The following is an 18,134-nucleotide window of genomic DNA, read 5'->3' on the forward strand; positions in this document are numbered from 1 at the left end:
CACTTTCAAGCAAATAAAAAGTACAAAAATAAAAAGTTATGTCTTACCAACTTATGACTTTTTACTTTTAAGCATTTTTTATAAGCCAATCCAAACACCCTCCCAATATTGACATAGATTTTTTAAAGCCAAAAATACCAAATAAAACCTTTTAAAACTGCAATGATGAACACCCTAGGAAACTTGGAATTACACTTCTAGGGTTCAATAACAGTTGATGCGGAGCTACTCCATTTCTCACTACACTATCTCACTGTTAGTTCTGCTGCATTCTATTACTAACGAAAAAGGAAAAGATAAAAGCCCATCTTCCAAATTCTCCAGTAGGAACTGAAAAATTCCAAAAACAATGTGGAGGAATTTGCATAGAAAAATCACAAGATGTATTGAACAAAAAACTATATTTCACAACACAAATTATTATTGCAACTCTCCTCAACTTCCTCAGAATAACCAAATCTTAGTCCAAGAACTCACTCAAATTCTCAAACACAAGAAATGGAAAAGCCTCATTGAATCCTCCTCATACTCAAACCTACGCAAGAATCTAAACCCACATGTAATTCGCTCTGTTCTTGGTCAAGATCAATTGACTAACCACCTTGAACGTCTCCTCAGCTTCTTCCAATGGTCAAAACATAAAGTTGGTATTGACTCGGATTTGAATATTCACTCATTTTTAGCTTCTCTTTTATGTAGTAATAGCTTGTATGGTCCTGCTAATACTGTTCTTCAACTTGTGATAAGTTTTGGTTTGCCCCCTTCAGATGTTTTGAGTTCTATTCATAATTGTAAAAAAGAATTTGATGGGTCAAGAAAAACATTTGATCTTGGGATATTTGGGTTGTTGATGGATAAGTATAGGGAAAAGGGGTTCTTGTTTGAAGCTTCTAGTGTTGTTTTTGCTCATAAAGATCTTGGTTATGTGCCTAGTTTGTTGTATTCTAATCGTTTATTGACTGATCTGTTGAAAGCTAGCAACTTAAAATTGTTTTGGCAAGTCTGTAAGGCAATGCATGAAGCGGATGTTAAGTTCGATGCCTTTGCGTATACGAACATGGTGGATGCTCATTGTAGAGAGGGGAATGTTAGCGAGGCCAAGAAAGTGTTTGCTGAGATGGAAGAGAAGGGGCATTGTCCGAATATGTTTACTTACAATTTTTTGATGAAGGGGTTGTTTAGAGGTGGACATGTAGATGAGGCAATTGAGCTTAAAAATTGCATGTTAGCCAAGTCGTTAGTCCCTAATATTTATGTTTATACCACGATTATTGATGGCCTTTGTGCTGCGAATAGATTTAGAGAGGCGATTATGGTATTAACTGAGATGAATGAGAGGGGAGTGAAGCCTGATACAGTTGTTTATGAAGCTTTACTTAATTGTTACTTGAAACATGATGATGTGGACGAGGCTTTCAAATTGAAGGATATAAAGGACGCTAAAGGCGTTGATTTAGCCCTGTGTAATACACTTCTTCGTGGGCTTTGCAAGTGTGGTAAGATGGAGAAGGCACAAGAACTTGTGGATGAGATGACTCAAGAAGGTATCGAGCCTGATTTGACAACTTATACCTTGTTGATTGAGGGACATTGTTGTCAAGGTGGTAATGTCGCTACTGTTTTGGAGCTTCTTGAAGAAATGAAGAAGAAAAATCTGGCCCCTGTTGAGTCAAGTTATTGTTTGATAATTGATTGTCTCTGCCGCAATAAAGATCTGAACACGGCTAGGTCTTTTCTTCAAGACTTGATAAAGGAGAATTGGAAGCGAAATGCTCATACCTGGAGAACTTTGTTAATGACTTATTCTCGTAAAGGCTACTCACAACGGTTGAGGATGACTTTGGAGGCAATGCACGAGCAGGGGATTGAGCCAGCGACTCCCCATTACAATATTGTTATAAAGGGCCTCTGCAGGGCACGGAAGATGAAAACTGCTCACGCTTGCTTGGTTGAAATGTTGGATAGAGGCCTGAAACCGGACCAGTATACTTATGAAGCCTTCATTATTGGATATTGTGGAACGGGGGACTTGCAAAATGCAGGTAGCTACTTGTCTCAGATGCTACATCATGGGTTTAAGCCCAACAAATCTATTTATAGTGCTTTGATCAGTGCGAACTGCAAAAGAGGTAAGATAAGTGAAACTTTTGGGGTATTTAGAAGTATGCTTGCTCTGGGGGTTTTGGAAGTGCGTGACACCTACCTTGTCCTCCTTCGTAGTCTGTTGGTGAATGGAAAAATGCTAGAAGCAGCTGAAGTCATTTCAGAACTTCACGGCAAGCATCTGGTTGCTGACGTTTCCTCGTATGAAGCTCTCATCTGTTATTTCGTTGAACACTGTGAGATTGAAATGGCCTTTACCCTTTATGAGGAAACACAAAAGAGAGGTATCCGTCCCAGCTTACGTACTCGCAATCACTTAATTGTTGGGCTCTTTAGAGCAGGTCAAACAGAGAGAGCTAAAATGATATTAGATGTCATCTTTAAAGAAGGTTCAAGACCAAATAGAGCGACATACACTGCTGTGATATCTGGTTTAGCTGAAGGAGGACAGTTGTCCGAGGCATTTGGCCTGTTTGACTCTATGATACTTAGGGGGATCTCTCCACGTAGGATCATTTATAATGCTCTTTTTGATGGATGCTGTAAGACTGGGAACTTGCAGAAAGCTCAGGACTTGCTTCAGGAAATGTTGCAAATGGGAATAGCTTCTACTAAAGCTTTTAACACATTGATTGATAGACTCTTGAAGAATGGAAATGTGCTGGAAACTATGCAGTTGCTGGAAAATATGATAGAGGGATGCGTTGAAATTGATCAGGACACGTATGCGATGCTCGTTGAGCGCCTATGCAAGGATGGACTGATGAAGGAAGCAGAACTGCTGATATCAGAAATGCAACAAAGGCATCTCTTGCCTACCAGTGCAACTTACAGTAGAATTTTTCATGGCTATCATGTGATAGGTGAGAGATCAAGACTTTGTGCCTTGTTTCGAGAAATGGTGAAAAAGGGTGTCCATCCTGAGAATGGCACTCATTCTGTTGTTCTGGATGCTTTCTCTAAGCAAGGGAACTTACTTGATGCATTCGAGTTATTTATAGAAATGTTGAAGAAGGGCATGCCTCTAAGCGTAAGTGCCTGTGAGTCACTGATTGAAGCTTTATGCTTGGATAGGAAGTATGATAAAGCATTGGAATTTCTTCTTGAGTTGGGGGAGAAAGGGTTTGTGCTCAGTCGTATGAGCTGTAGTGCTATAGCTCGTAGTTTTTCGCTGAAAGGTGATACTGATACAGACGTAGTATGCCAGGTAATCACGGCTATGGCAAGATTTGGTTGGATTTCAGACTCCACTACTTTCTCTGATTTACTTAAGGATAGTAAAGTAGGTTCGTTAGTGACCGATGATGATGAAAATGATTCGCCCGAGGAGCATGCTGTGAGAAACCAAAGTACTGCTTCTTCAGAGGATGCAAAGAATGTTTTGAAGCAAGTTGGTTAAATGCTGTGTGTTCATAAGGCGATGAGAACAGCTGCTTCTCTGGAAGTGGAAGACAGCAAGAGATTTCACCACGGGCGTAGCTACACTAGAACCATTTCAATTTGGAGGCTTCTAGGCTAAAATGAATGGCAGCTTCTAGTACATAAAATGTTGATCACTTCATGAGGTAATTGAACTAGTCTTGTTCATATTCTGATTTTTTTAGAATAAGAGCTGTTTAACCATTACTGTATTGTTAGCTTACCTTGAGCTCATCCCCCATTTAACTTTACCATTTTTCAGGTCTCCATTAACAACCGGACCTGTTAGCTCAGACAAGAGGAAGCATATTTTGTTCCGCTCGAGTTAAGGAGAGAGTTTCCTAAACCCTTCAGGAGTGGTTTCATAACAAACAAGAAAAGTAAAGAATAGAGTTAACTTGCTGTTACATTTTCTTACTCTTCTTGAAGTTCACCAAAAAGAGGAAGAAGGCTACTTAACCATAGCAACATCTTGTTGCAATGTATATGCTTAGGGGTGGCAAAAGTAGCCCAAACCCATTTGACCAGCCCAACACGCCCAGGTTTTAACGTGCGTTAGTGCTAAGTGGTGCAGCTTGTTGTTCTCCATATTGACTAGGCATTCTTAAAGCTAAAGGCCCGTAGCTCTTGGATTAAATTGTTTTCACATTTGCCTACTTAGTGTTGTCCTATTTTAATTATTTTTATTGGAGTAGTAATTTCTCATATTTTCATCTTATTTACAAATATCTACATAGTATGGACATGACTTTAAAGTGTTCTCATTATTTTTTGTTGGAACAAAGAGTAAGTGTTGAATAAAGCCAAATAAAATGAGATAGAACATCACAGAATTCTTGATATGTTGGAATTTCTGAAAAGGATATGACCTATCATTCCTCTCAACAACATCAGGACTCTGAACATTAGAATTCAAATTACATTATTCTGATGTTTTTAGAATATCAGCTTTTTAACCATTGTGAGAGAGTAATTCCAGTCTGGAGATAAAGATGCATTCCTTAATTTTGAAGTATAAAATATGAATTTACTGCTATACATAAATCTGGACATGGTTACAAATTTGAGGAACATTTCAGCTCCCCCCTCCCTCTCTCCCCCACAAAAATAATAATTAAAATAAAATAAAATAGACAAAAGCCAAAAGGGGGAAAAGGAGGAAATGTATAATGACTTTAAATCATTTTCTCAAATTTATCAAGTTTGTTCACTCTTTGCATGGACCTAATAAAGAGAGTAAGGAAAACACCTGCATACAGAAAGATAAGGTTAATATTTGGCAGCAAAAACAAGTGCAATTAAAATTTACTAAACCTGAAGATAGTCTTTAAAAGATCACCTGCACCAATAAAAGATCCATTTGCAAATATTTGACTTCCTTGATTGCTAAATGTGACACCAAGATTTAGGAGCGTACCCCCTATAACTGTGTACATGGTTGCCATTTGAAGAATTGTAGCTTTTCGAGCTGCTCTCTCAGACTTAAAAAGGTCACAATTTCAAGAAGTATTAGAAAAATGAAATGATTTGCATTAGACTATTTGTTAGAGATGTTCATTCAATGTAGATCGCAGTCTAAGACCATAAGCTCGTTAACCAAATCGAATAATTGATGCAAGTCACACTAATTTCTATTGGACTAATTACCTCAAGGACCCTAACTCTGAGTTTTAAATCTCCGGATTCAAGCTGTTTAACGATCTCTTCTATCCGCTGAACTCTGTAAGGCATGGAAATAGTGTATGTCCGTGCCTGAAAGTATTTCACATAAGGTGGTATATACATCAGTGATGCTTATGTGAGAGGATCTTAAAACAAGAAATTGTTAGCAAGAAGCAAATTAAGGTTTGACAAGGTACATCATCGGCTTGTTTCCTTATTTCCTGAACAAGCTGAGGACCACTGCGCTGCTTCTGTCTCAAGTCCAATAGCTCCTGCAGAGTAAATCCAATAACATTAGATGATAAAAGGGGCTGCATTTTATTGTCTGAAGGTGTAGATGTTTGATCATCAACCTGTGCATATGGTGCTGCAATCTTAGGGAAGGAGAAATCAGGATCCAATATATAGCCGATTCCTGCAATAATACAACAACAGATGGAAACATTCAGTATCAAGTCTAAGACTGATAAAAGATGAGGAAATCTTGACATTTATATTAAACTAATGGAAGTTCCCCTGCTCTTTTCTAGAGAGAGGGACGGAGAGAGGGAGGGAGGAGAGAGAGAGAGAGAGAGAGAGAGAGAGAGAGAGAGAGAGAGCACCTTCAAGTGTGGAAAATGCCCTGAGCACAAATGTAAAAGTCGACGGAAAACGGAATGGTTGATCAGTCGCTATAGCAAACAAATCCTGCAATATCATCCTCTTGTTACATTTGTGAAACATGCAAAGGTAGTTTGAAATGAAAGTAACCTCTAGTTCTTCAAATTTCAGAGCTACGCAATTAATTATTTGAGTTCAAGTTTCAAGTTAGTTGAAAAGTCTAGTGTGTGTGATCCAACCGGCTTCACAAAACAGCTAATGATTCAGAAAACCATTAGAACTAATGCCAACACCAGCTAATTCTTTTTGCTTAATCAATGCTTTGTTTTGTTTGCTTGACTTGTTGGCCAACTAGATTATATTTTACTAGCCACCTCTTAAGTTCTAATCCTTGACAGTTATTAACAACCTCTCAAGTCCTTTAATATGTAATATAGAATACTGGTATACTAACTATTAATAGCGGACGAAGAAAAAATGCAAGCCTCTATGGCGCGTGCGAATAAGAATTTCTTCAGCTATGAATATAACTTCTTATTTGATAGCAGCGCGTAAAGAAATGTCAAAAAGTAAGTGCCTAGACATGGAACAAAAACAATGCAACACGTCTGTCTAAGTTCTTAAACCATTTTCCAATTTCTGATGTAGACTTTGCAAAAGACGATTTAGGATCTTGGGAATGTGAGTTTCAAGCAAAAAGGGATGCCATGAGAAACTAGGGCTAATCGACGTAAGCACCTTTTGAACGAGTGAATCATACAAATATTTGAAGCAAATATAATCCACCATATATTATTCTAGTTGATATCCTAATGTGCCAGAAGTACTAAGAAACTTTGTTATTTTAAAGAAAAAATTGCAAATTCTGCGTACCTCACCAATTGCAGACAAAGTCTGCTGTTGATCTGGTCTTTGATTCAACAAGTTATCCAAGAAAAACTGAATAGATCTCCTCACCTAAGAAGAACAAAAAGTTTTAGGTAGTGTCAATAGATGGCCAGTATTAGATAATACCTTAAATTTATTCGATCTTTTTTTTTTCCTTTTTCTTTGCAGGGATTGGGGGTCAGGATATATAGCATACAGCTGACATGTCTCCTGTAGGCTGAAGTGCTCCCAGATCAATAAGTCCTTGCATAACCTGTGTAGACATAATATTTGTCTTATTAATGTATACAAAGGACTGGCTCTATCTACTCCATAGCATTTAGCAATCTCCGAACGCAAGAAAAATAAGTAAATGTCCTTCAACAGACAGGAGGAAAACCACACAAAAAAGAAAAAAAATAATTTTTAATAAAAATATGTATAAACATAGAGCTGGTTGGGACCATAACCATAGCAGGTGGTGTTTTTGCATCAGCTTGGACTAAGACTACTAAAGCGTATAAGCTTAGCTCAGCATTTGGGTTCCTAATTTTTTTAAAGTATAATCCAACAAAAGACGAGGGGTTGCTCTGATGGTAAGCAACCTCCACTTCCAACTAAGAGGTTGTTAGTTCGAGTCTTCTCAAGAGCAAGGTGGGAAGTTCTTGGAGGGAAGGATGCCGAGGGTCTACTTGGAAACAGCCTCTCTACCCCAGGGTAGGGGTAAGGTCTGCGTACACACTACCCTCCCCATACCCCACTAAGTGGGATTATACTGGGTTGTTATAATCCAACAAAAGAAACACTAGACTGACCTTTTTCGCGTCCTTTTCATAAACAGCATAAAAAAGACCCAACAATCTCTCTCTTGTGAAACTCTTGATGTCTCCCATCATACCAAAGTCATAATAGATTAAAGCTTCGTCAGTGTCAATTGCAAGATTTCCCGGATGTGGATCAGCATGGAAAAAACCAGTCCTCAGTATCTGCATTTAGGTAATGTCAGGAAAAGTAGTACCAAACACAGGAAAATAGCAACTACCTAGCTGATTCGCATTTATCCTGCTAATTTAGAATGATCACAAAATTAAGTAACAACAACAACAACAACCCAGTATAATCCCACTTAGTGGGGTCTGGGGAGGATAATGTGTACGCAGACCTTACCCCTACCCTGGGTAGAAAGGCTATTTCCAAATAGACCCCCGGCATCCTTCCCTCGAAGAACTTCCCACCTTGCTCTTGGGGAGACTCGAACTCACAACCTCTTGGTTGGAAGTGGAGGTTGCTTACAAAATTAAGTAACTCACCTGAATTAAGTAGGCTTCAATGGCACGTGAAGCAATTCGGGATCGGCTATAACCCCGTGCATCTATTTGATCTAATTGATTGATCTTTATCCCTGCTCATTACGGTAATGAAATCTTAAGCAGATAAATCAAATGAAAGTATTTATTGAACAAAAAGGAGGAGAAAGCACAGAGAGAATTCTACCTGGGACATATTCCAGAGTCAAAACCTTCGTTGCTGTATAGTCCCAGTATACCAGCTATTTTGGAACAGAGAAAGGTAAAGTTAAGAAAGAAAGTATTACAAAATGACTTATAGTAACAACCAGTAATAGAAGGAAGAAACTGTCACGAAAAATGCCAGATTGACAGAAATGTTCTTTTGTTTGCACTGCCCACCTCTCCTTCCCCCTTTCCCCACAAAATGATTGATGAAATAGAGGCCGAATAATTAACTGCTAATGTGAAAAACAAAAACAGAAAATTATAAATTATTGTTGGAACTTGGAAGGAAACATACAGGCACTCGGACCCACTTTATATTGCGAAAGTCTCGACGAAATCTATCAGCATTCTTCCCTTCATTTATATAATCGATTTCCTCATACAATATCCTGAAAGTTTTCATGAAGACAAAGTTTAGAAGATATTTATCCTTTCTTTTTAACATAACATTGGAGGATTCTAATTGAATCTCAACCAAATGGTGACTTGTTGGACACTGAATTATCCAAAAAAACAAAGATAAGCTTATGAGAAGTAATACTGAAAATAAGTAGAGGATATAGAATACTGAGTAAAGCAACTCTAACTGAGAATCAAGGTCTGCAGTTCTTGCCAGATAACAGATGTGCATTCTTTAAGTTTGACTTCTGAACCTTTATCGTCCCTGAGGTCACATGGTCTTGCGCAATTTTCACCCTCAAACTTCTTTTCTGAAACTTCCTCTTTTTTTAAATAATGTGAAAACCAATATCAATGGAAGGGGTTCGACAACTAGATGACTTCATTGGCTAGAATGAAAAGAAAGGTTGAATTGTTTAACTAATTCAACAAGAGATAGGGAAGTGGGATGAGTAATAAAATAGCATAAAGGGGAGAAAATTGCTTGTTCTAGCTACTGCCAATTAGTCTTAGCTTCTTAAGAGGATGGATTAGAAAATTCTGGCTTACTTAGCACATTCTTCATATATTCCTATCCAGTCCCGAGTTGGACCGCCGAGAGTTTCACTTTTCTGAAAGTACTCCGCAATCAACTTCAAATTTTCTGCATCAAAAGAAGAATGATTTGAATTTCCAGTAAATATTAAGCAAGATTGACTAACTTTAGCGCATAATACTTACTCAGATCAATGTCAAATAGTTTCTTTAGGCCGGGTCTCTGAACTTTTACAACAACTTTCTCACCATTATGTAAGATAGCCCGATGCACCTAACAGCATTTTAGGAACATGAAAATCAGGAAGAATTACTTGCAGCACATCGAAGACTAGTTGCACAATGTCTAGCTACAATCTAAATAAACGGTTAACCATTTGATGGAATGTATAACATCAATTCAGAGCTTAAAGAACACATTTCACTTCTAAGATACAAAAGAAAAATATAAATAAATCAAACACCTGACCAAGACTAGCTGCTGCAATGGGTTGATCTTCAAACTCTTTATACAAAATATCAACTGGAACTCCCAGCTCCTTTTTAATAAACTCTTTTGCTTTCTTCGGGGAGAAGGCAGGTACTCTGTCCTGAATGATTACAATGAAATATAAAATCAAAGTCATGCTCGGATAATTCAGTTCAAGCGTGAACTAATACACAGATAATTTTGCAAGTGATTGAGGAGAGCAGGTTCACTTTCTCAGAGAGAAGCCACGCTATACCTGCAACTTAGCAAGCTCGTCAACAAATTCTCGAGGAAATAGATCCGATCTAGTAGAGGATAACTGCCCAAGTTTGATAAAAGTAGGACCAAGCTGCAGCACACATTCTCTTAACCATGACGCAGTTCCACGTCTTCTGATTTTCTGCAGGTACAAAGCTTGTAACTCATAATACTCATAAAACCACATAATCCGAGAAGACGAGGAAGTGATGTGAGAGTATGATTGTATGATTTCTGCTCCGGACTTGGTGCTGTGTTACCCTCAAATATCAATTCAAATTGAATATAGAGAGAAGAGAAAAACTAACCTGTTTATCTTCAGTGAAGCCTCCCACATATGTCCATTTTGCATTGTCCAAGAATACACGAACCCGTAATGAAAGGACAAAGGACCACACATCTATACTTCTTTGGACTGAGTTGTAGTTCTCATTAGCCCAGCTGAAACCTTCATCTGAAGGTAAAACCTTTAGACCTTCAACGGGCGGAAGTTCTTTAGATTTTTGTTTCTTCACAGGGGCTGGAGCAGCAACTCGCTTAACTATACTTGCGCCATTAATTCTTTGTGTGGAACCATTGACTATCTCAGCACCATTTACAGACTGCACTTTTCTCTTTGTGACTTCACTCGTAGGTACCATTTTAACTGGACGACCATTTATACCAACTTTTTCAGGGGACTCAGTTTGTTGCATTTGCACTTTTAGCCGGTGAATCTTTCTAGGTGGTTTACCATATTGTCTATCAAATTTTGACAAGAATAGGATAGAGATTGAGCCTGAAGAACTGAGGTTGTTTACATTGCTTCCATGATTTATCAGTTCTCCTCTGCGGCAATAACAGCTTTGAGAAGCTAACATTGCCGCCATTTATGATATGAAACCTGAACATGAGCCAATTAAGAGATCAAAAATGTTTATTAGAGCCAGCAATAAGCAAACTTCAACTCCTTCACTAGGAGTAGTAAAGAAAGAGCTATTACATCAAGAATAAAGAAACTATAATCAATATAATTAAACAAAATGGTCATACATGGTAGCTCATAAAACATTTTACATCTACAACTACGAGCAATTTGCATGAGAATATTAGTATTGCGCAATCTGCCTTCCAGGGTAGGGGGTAAGGCTGCGTACATCTCACCCACCCCACACCCCACTTGTGAGAATTCACTGGTTTTTTTTTGGTTGAACCAACATCAAATTCTTTACCAAATCACTTGCCTCCTTTATAACCACAACAATTGTTTCCCTCCTATCTTTAATTTGATCACTCAAGTTTGTTCAAACACAATTGTTCAGGAACAGCTAGATTTAAAATATTAAGAAATTCCTTTGCACATTCTGATTCATCAGCCCCTATCCCCAGGAACTAAATTATGCATCCCCTTGACACAATCTAGTCAATCAACTACTCCTCAATCCTGAATTAATTTGGTTTTGTCTATGAATCGCCGATATCCATTCCGCTCTATTCAGGACCATTTCATCCCAATTCTAAGTACCTGACCTTTTAAGGAAAATAAGATTCGATCTTTAAATCTCACACTGACCCTACATGGACATACAAGCCTCTACAACAACAATAACAACTACGTCTTAGTCTCAAACAAGTTGGAGTTGGCTATATGAATCCTCATTTCTCCATGTACGCTCAACTCATGTACATACAAGCCTCTAACCAGAACAAAAAGACACAGACAAACGGCGGGCCTATCATTCGCATATCAACACTTTGGTCAGTTGTATTTGACACAAAATAACAGACAGTGGCATGACAAAATAAACATAGCCATGAATAATTCAGAGTCAGTGAAACCAATAAACATATTATCCAAGAAAAAGGGAATAATAGATTCTATTAACAACAAAAGCAGGGAAAACATCAATCTTGAACTCACACTCTAAAGTTTCACATACAAATCCCATCATAGCAATCCTAATAAAAAGTCAAACTTTTCCCACCCCACTTACCAAAATACGCATTAGGATCTAAAATACTAAGAGAGCAGAAGCACTTACAGTGAATTGAAGAAGAAGAAGAAGAAGAACAAGAATCACAATCAGAGCCTTTCAAATTGTTAATCAATCTTCTATAAAAAAAAAAATTGAACACTTTTAAAAGAAGTGAGTTTGGTTATAGTTTCTGCTGCCAAATTGTTGGGTCACTTAGTTTGGTCTGTTTGCTCTCAAAAGAAAAGCTGAAAAAAGAGCAAACACTTAACGTGCACTCTTGGCACTTCCTTTTGATATTTTTGTTTCTTTTCAGTTTATTCACAAAATCATAAACTTGACAATTTTCAGTGAAGGAACTAACTAACAGACAAAGAAGAGAAAATGGGATATTGAAATGAATAACCACCACCATTTCCATTGCGTTGTCCACCTAATTTCCTTTTATTTCTTTTGGTTGACTGTTACTGGTGCTCTGACGTGTTCATTTTATTCTCCTTACAACTCATACTCTCACTCTTTTCACATATAAAAATCAACAAAGGGACGGACGGGAAGGAATGTAAAAATGTTTTAACCCACCTTACTATAAAAATTATATGATGTCTTATTTTTAAGATTACGAATTATATATTTTAAGAAGTCTTGCCTATAAATATATATATTTTATTTTCTTGTACTACAGTGTCTTGTTTCAATTATTGAATGCGTCTATTACGAAAAAAAGTTAGAAGTATCAATTATATCGTACAATTTAAGGGAACATGTGGTTCGCATCTTAGCTTCCATGTGCTTCTTTTTGTTATAAAATTTTAGTTTTAGGAATATAAAAGAGAAATTATTACCTAATTTTTTATATTAAGTACTTTATCGAAATTATCCTTGTAAAAAAGGATATTAATTCATTTTGACATTAATAAAAAGTATAAATATGTAAGTACAAAAGATTGTGGCGTAATGATCAATAAAATGATAAAAATTATGTTGGACCAATGTTGAAATAGGAACCAAATACTTATTAATTCCCTATTTAATCCAAAAGCTTTAACTACTTAATTAATTAAGCCCTGAAAGTTTGTACGTAGTATTGGCACCTATGCATATTTATGCTAAATATTTGGAAAAATTACATAGAATAGCTGCTTTCAAAATAATAACAAGCAAAATGTATATTTTTTTTTATATATATAGGGTCGTTAGCCAACAACTTAAAACGACCATCTTTGCAAAATGTCCGTTTTGTAGCGGTTAGCTAACGAACAGATTCAAGAAAAAACTTTAATTGTAATTGGGCTGGGAGGCCCACTAGTCTCCCTCCTGGGCTGACTCACTTCAGACCGGTCGGGGAGAAATTCAAAAATAGCCAGATTTATAACTGGTCGTTTAAAAATAGCCCAATTTAAAAAATAATCAAAATTTAGCCACTTTTCATGTAACGATAAATCCGAGCGAAAACATTGTTCAAAACCCGAAAAATACGCCAGTATATTATACTGGAGTTCCAGCGTAAGTATGCTTGAACTCCAACATATTATGCTGGAGTTCCAAGATAAGTATGAGAATTCCAGCATAATATGATGGAGTTCCAGCATAAGTGCACTAGAACTCCAGCATAATATACTGGAGTTCCAGCAAGTATAATTGTGCAGTATAATATACTGAAGTTTGGAGCATCGGTGCTCCAGTCTCCAGTATATTATACTGGAGTCCGCAAAGTATACTGGTCCAGCATAATATGCTGGAGTTCATACACAGGTGCACCGAACTCCAGTATATTATGCTGGACCGTTCTCTGTTGCAGCAAAATAGTGGCTATTTTTTATTGACTTCGTAAATGCTGGCTATTTTTGAATGACCAGTTCGAAAACTGGCTATACCGTGCTATTTTTATCGAGGAGTTGGGGGCTTTTAGCAGGAATCTTTACACAAAGAGCCGTCCATATTCACTGTTTACTTTTTTTAGCCATGTACATAGTTTGTAAATTTATTATACATAATTATACACATATAATATATAAATTATGTATATATTATACCTTCACCGGCTATTTTTAGTTTAAGAGGTTGGGTGGACGACTATTTGGGTTAATTCTTCTTTAACATATTCGGTTGGTCAGCTAAATTTTTAGTATATTATGCTGGAATATTTTCTATATTTCGAATAGTGTTTTCGTTCAGATTTATCTTTACATAAAAGTGGCTAAATTTTGATTACTTTTGAAACTGTGGCTATTTTTCAATTACCAATCGTAAATATGGCTATTTTTAAATTTCACCCGTTTTCTTTTCGCTTTTCTTTCTTTAGAAGGTTAGCTCACCATGTATAATTATCACCAACTGTTATGTTAATTGACCACTAAACAACTATTTTTTTATTCTAATTTATGTGACATACTTTTTTTAATTGGTCGTAAAAAAGAATGTTTAATTTCCTTATTTAAAAATAATTTAATTTTAGAATTTTATTTTATTCGTAATGAGATGATTTATGACTATACAAATGTCTATAGCTTATTTTAAATCACAAATTTTGAAAGTCTTACCTTAAGTTTTTTGTAAGGCTCCATAAAATTTTACTTAAAATTCGGAATTTCGTGGTGCAAAGTTAGATTTATGAGTTATAATAAGTAGAAACTCTTCGGACTTTTTGGATAGAACAGTACACTTCAGAGTTAAAGAAAAATATTTTGCAGAAGTGTACATTTTTGCGGGCCATTATGCGGCCGCATAATCACTTTGCGGGTCACATTTTGGCCCGCAGAGTGAGGCAGTCTTTTTGCCCAATTTTGAGGTCAGTTTCGCGGACAATTATGCGAACGCATAACCATTTCGCGCGGCACACTTTGGTTGCATAATCGTCCTTGAACTTTTGCGAAGGGAGGTTTTGCGGCACATTATGCGAACGTAGAACAGGTCTGCAGACCGCATATTTGTTGCAAACCGGAGCAGAAAATTCAAGTCCCTGAGGGCCATTTTTCGCGGACCACATAGCCATTATGCGCTCGCATATGCAACCGCAGATCCGTGTCAGAGCTCCAAATTTTTAATTTTCAGACCCGATCCTATGTCGATATATCATATGCTATAGCTCATTTTGAGCCTATTTTCTGATACCTTTAAAGTGAAAAAGAGGGTCCTAGAGGGAGAAAGGTTCTTCGTAAAAAAACATTACTCAATCCTTGCTTAAAACCTTGACGATTGTCAAGTAAAGTTCACTAAGTCTTCATCTTAAAGGTAAGAATTTATGCCCTAGCTCTTAATTTCAAAATTTCTTCTAAAAATGGGTAATTAGCAAGATGGTTCATGGGTTTGAGGGTTGTCTATTTTGCATGATGTGTGGTGCAAGAATGTGGGAGGATTGTGAGCTAAAAATGGTAAAAGATGGGAGGTGTAATGATGGAATCTTGCACAAAAGGGTCTTAAAACGTAATGCACACCTAGTGTTTGATAATGTGCTGAAATGAGCTAGAATCTTGATTATCCTTCTAATTCTTGAATCAACTTGTTATATTCCTAAAAAAGATTGAAGGTGCTAAGAGTTCCAGAATTATTGTAGAATTTAAGGAAAGCTCTATTGAGGTATGTATGGCTAAAAATCTCTCTTCTTAGAATTGCACCCATTGGTGTTCATGCTATTAGTGTAAGTCCCAAATTGCTCGTTAAGAAATTACTATTTCGAAATGTTCTTGTGTTGAAAAACATATATGTCCCAAGGCTTTCATCATGTTATCTTATTATTTGAAGGTGTGTTAAAATACAGAATATGCGCTACAAATGCCTAGACTTCAAGTCAATTTGAATAAAGATTGTTATGCCAAAGCATGTAAAAGCCTCTATATGCCTGATAAGTAGGGATTTTAACGAGTTTCATGCTCCTTATTGCCTATGCTTTGATTATAAACTGTTACAAAATAGTCTCAAAAGGCTCATAATTTGTGTTTGATTGCAGGTTTGATCGACAAAGTGACGAAATGTCAAAGATCGGCTAAAAAGGAGTGAAACCTGCTCAAGTATCAAAGACAAAGTAAAATGACGGCAAACAAGCCTAGTGCGGACCGCACAAAGTCGAATGCGGCCGCACTAGGTGATTCGGAGAGATGGCAAAACCAGGCTTCAGGAAACGCGACCGCAGTATACATTGCGGGGTCCGCAGTAAAGGTTCCACGGCCGCACTACCTTTTTGAGCGGTCCGCGGAAGAGAGATTCAGAAAGATGGAAAATGCCAAAGTTCAAGCCATGCGGTCCGCGGTCATGATTGTGCAGACCGCGCCAGCTGCCTCTGCGGCCGCGGTCCATTCTACGCAGTCCACGTAGCCCAAGCTTAGAGAGCCCAGAATTGAAGTCCAAGAGCCTAGTGCGACCGTGGTCCATTTTATACTGCCCGCACTGACCCTGCAGGGGTAATTTTGTCCAGTTTTTCCAGCCTAGTATAAATAGAATATTTTACCATTTTTAGGTCATCAGTTATTTCCAGAACGTAGCTGCGCTCGTGAGAAGATATTGTGTAGCCATATTTTGGCATCTTAACTTAGATTTTACGATAGATTCTCTGTATTTACATTAGCTTTTAAATTAATATGTCTTGTTGTTCATCTATTTCTCTATTTTCTCCTTCAAGCATGAGTAGCTAAACCCATTAGCTAGGGTTGTGGCTCAACCCTAGTGTGCGTAATTGATGGGTGTTGCCATCTATTGTTAGATTGACTATGAGTGTTTGTTATTTGGGTCAATTTTATGGTTTAATCTATGAATTGGTGGTTGCAAACACTGGTTTGTACTAAGTTGACTTGGCTCTTCTTGAGAAAGAGAGCCTAAGTCTCCAAAATTGACCCAACAAGGAATTGGGATGGACTCAAGAGAATTGATAGTCCCAATTAAAGGGTTAAACCTCGAGAGAGTAATTACCCAACTTGAACCCTAGTTGCTTGAGCTAATTTGCCTACCCATTTGGTCTTTCGAGAGTCAATTGGACAAAATCACTCTCTCTACCGAGAGGTGTGAGAGTGGGTAAAATTGTGCAACGGTTATAGCATATTTCCCCAATCATGTCAATCGAACTTTAGAAGCATTTATCTGTCAATTACCCACCTAGGTGAAAGCATATTTGTCGTGAAGGTACTTCATTTTGTCCTTATACAAGGATGAACTTGAGTGGGTATGGAATCTAAACTCATCGAGATCATTGAGTTGTTCAACACGAAGATTTGCCGCAACATCCCATTCCAAATTCAACTTCTTCAAAGCCCACATGGCCTTGTGCTCTAACTCAACCGGAAGATGACAAGCTTTTCCAAACACCAACAGATATAGAGACATCACAATTGGGGTTTTGTAAGCCGTCCGATAAGCCCATAGAGCATCATCCAACTTCTTCAACCAATCGGTCCTATTTGCATTGACTGTCTTTGACAAAATACTTTTAATTTCTCTGGTGGAGACTTCCACTTGACCACTAGCTTGAGGATGATAAGGGGCCGAAACTTTATGATTGACACCATACTTGGAAAGCAATGTGTCGAAATCTTTATTGCAAAAGTGAGACCCCCCATCACTAATAATCGCACGAGGAGTGCCAAACCTTGTGAAGATGCTCTTTTTAAGAAATGCAACAACACTCCGGGCTTCATTATTAGGCAAAGTCACGGCTTCAACCCATTTTGAGACATATTCAACCGCCACGAGAATGTAAGTATTCCCACAAGAGCTAACAAATGGACCCATGAAATCGATGCCCCAAACATCAAAGATATCCACTTTAAGAATGGTATTGAGAGACATCTCATCCCTTTTTGAAATTCTGCCCATGCTTTGGCATTCATCACACCTCTTCACCAAATCGCTCGCATCTTTGAACAAGGTGGGCCAATAGAATCCACAACTAAGAACTTTCGAGGCGGTCCTTACCCCATCATGATGGCCACCATAGGCTGAAGAATGACAAGCCTCTAAGATACTCAATTGTTCTTCCTCCGGGACACATCTACGAATCACACCATCCATGCAAATCTTGAACAAGTATGGCTCATCCCAATAAAAATCCAAGCTATCCCGCTTGAGCTTCCACTACAAAAAAAACTGGATTTAGCTACGAACGTCGTCGTTAATCTGTCGCTAAAATGCTCGTTGCTAGAAGAATCTTTTGATAATCCGTTGCTAATCCGTCGCTAAATGAGATTAGCGACGGATTTTTTTGTTTAGCTACAGATTTTGTCCGTCGCTAAACCCTGGTTTTTTAGTAGTGTTCTTCATTTGGTTAGAAGAGAGCTCATACGGAATTATTCCGGTCACAAGGTAATTGGCAACATCGGCAAACCATGGCATATAATTCATTGACACCGAAAGGAGTTTTTCGTTGAG

At 37.6% G+C, this 18,134-nt stretch overlaps 2 protein-coding genes across 3 annotated transcripts; one reads left to right on the plus strand and one right to left on the minus strand.

Moving 5' to 3' along the window:
* The first annotated feature begins 246 nt into the window (after positions 1-246).
* Positions 247-3,627, plus strand: LOC104224814 (pentatricopeptide repeat-containing protein At5g61990, mitochondrial-like). Its single transcript, XM_009776518.2, has one exon. It carries the CDS (start codon positions 350-352, stop codon positions 3,500-3,502), a length of 3,153 nt encoding a protein of 1,050 aa, XP_009774820.1. The 5' UTR covers positions 247-349; the 3' UTR covers positions 3,503-3,627.
* An 876-nt stretch (positions 3,628-4,503) lies between these two features.
* On the minus strand, positions 4,504-12,015 carry LOC104224815 (protein ACTIVITY OF BC1 COMPLEX KINASE 7, chloroplastic). Of its 2 annotated transcripts, XM_009776519.2 has the most exons (18): positions 11,847-12,015; positions 10,134-10,708; positions 9,824-9,967; positions 9,563-9,688; positions 9,285-9,372; positions 9,114-9,207; positions 8,461-8,554; positions 8,146-8,200; positions 7,962-8,053; positions 7,467-7,637; positions 6,869-6,925; positions 6,658-6,741; positions 5,787-5,871; positions 5,538-5,599; positions 5,382-5,456; positions 5,170-5,274; positions 4,862-5,003; positions 4,504-4,771 (listed from the first exon to the last, which is right to left on the minus strand). In XM_009776519.2, the coding sequence occupies exons 2-18, from the start codon at positions 10,692-10,694 to the stop codon at positions 4,698-4,700; spliced, it is 2,109 nt and encodes a 702-aa protein (XP_009774821.1). In that variant the 5' UTR covers positions 10,695-10,708; positions 11,847-12,015; the 3' UTR covers positions 4,504-4,697. The 2 variants fall into 2 exon arrangements, with proteins under 2 accessions (XP_009774821.1, XP_070007129.1); XM_070151028.1 differs by lacking the exon at positions 7,467-7,637 and having other exon boundaries at positions 11,847-11,978.
* Positions 12,016-18,134: the final 6,119 nt, after the last annotated feature.

The sequence above is a fragment of the Nicotiana sylvestris genome, chromosome 7 (genome assembly GCF_000393655.2).
Source record: "Nicotiana sylvestris chromosome 7, ASM39365v2, whole genome shotgun sequence".
NCBI classification, from domain to species: domain Eukaryota; kingdom Viridiplantae; phylum Streptophyta; class Magnoliopsida; order Solanales; family Solanaceae; genus Nicotiana; species Nicotiana sylvestris.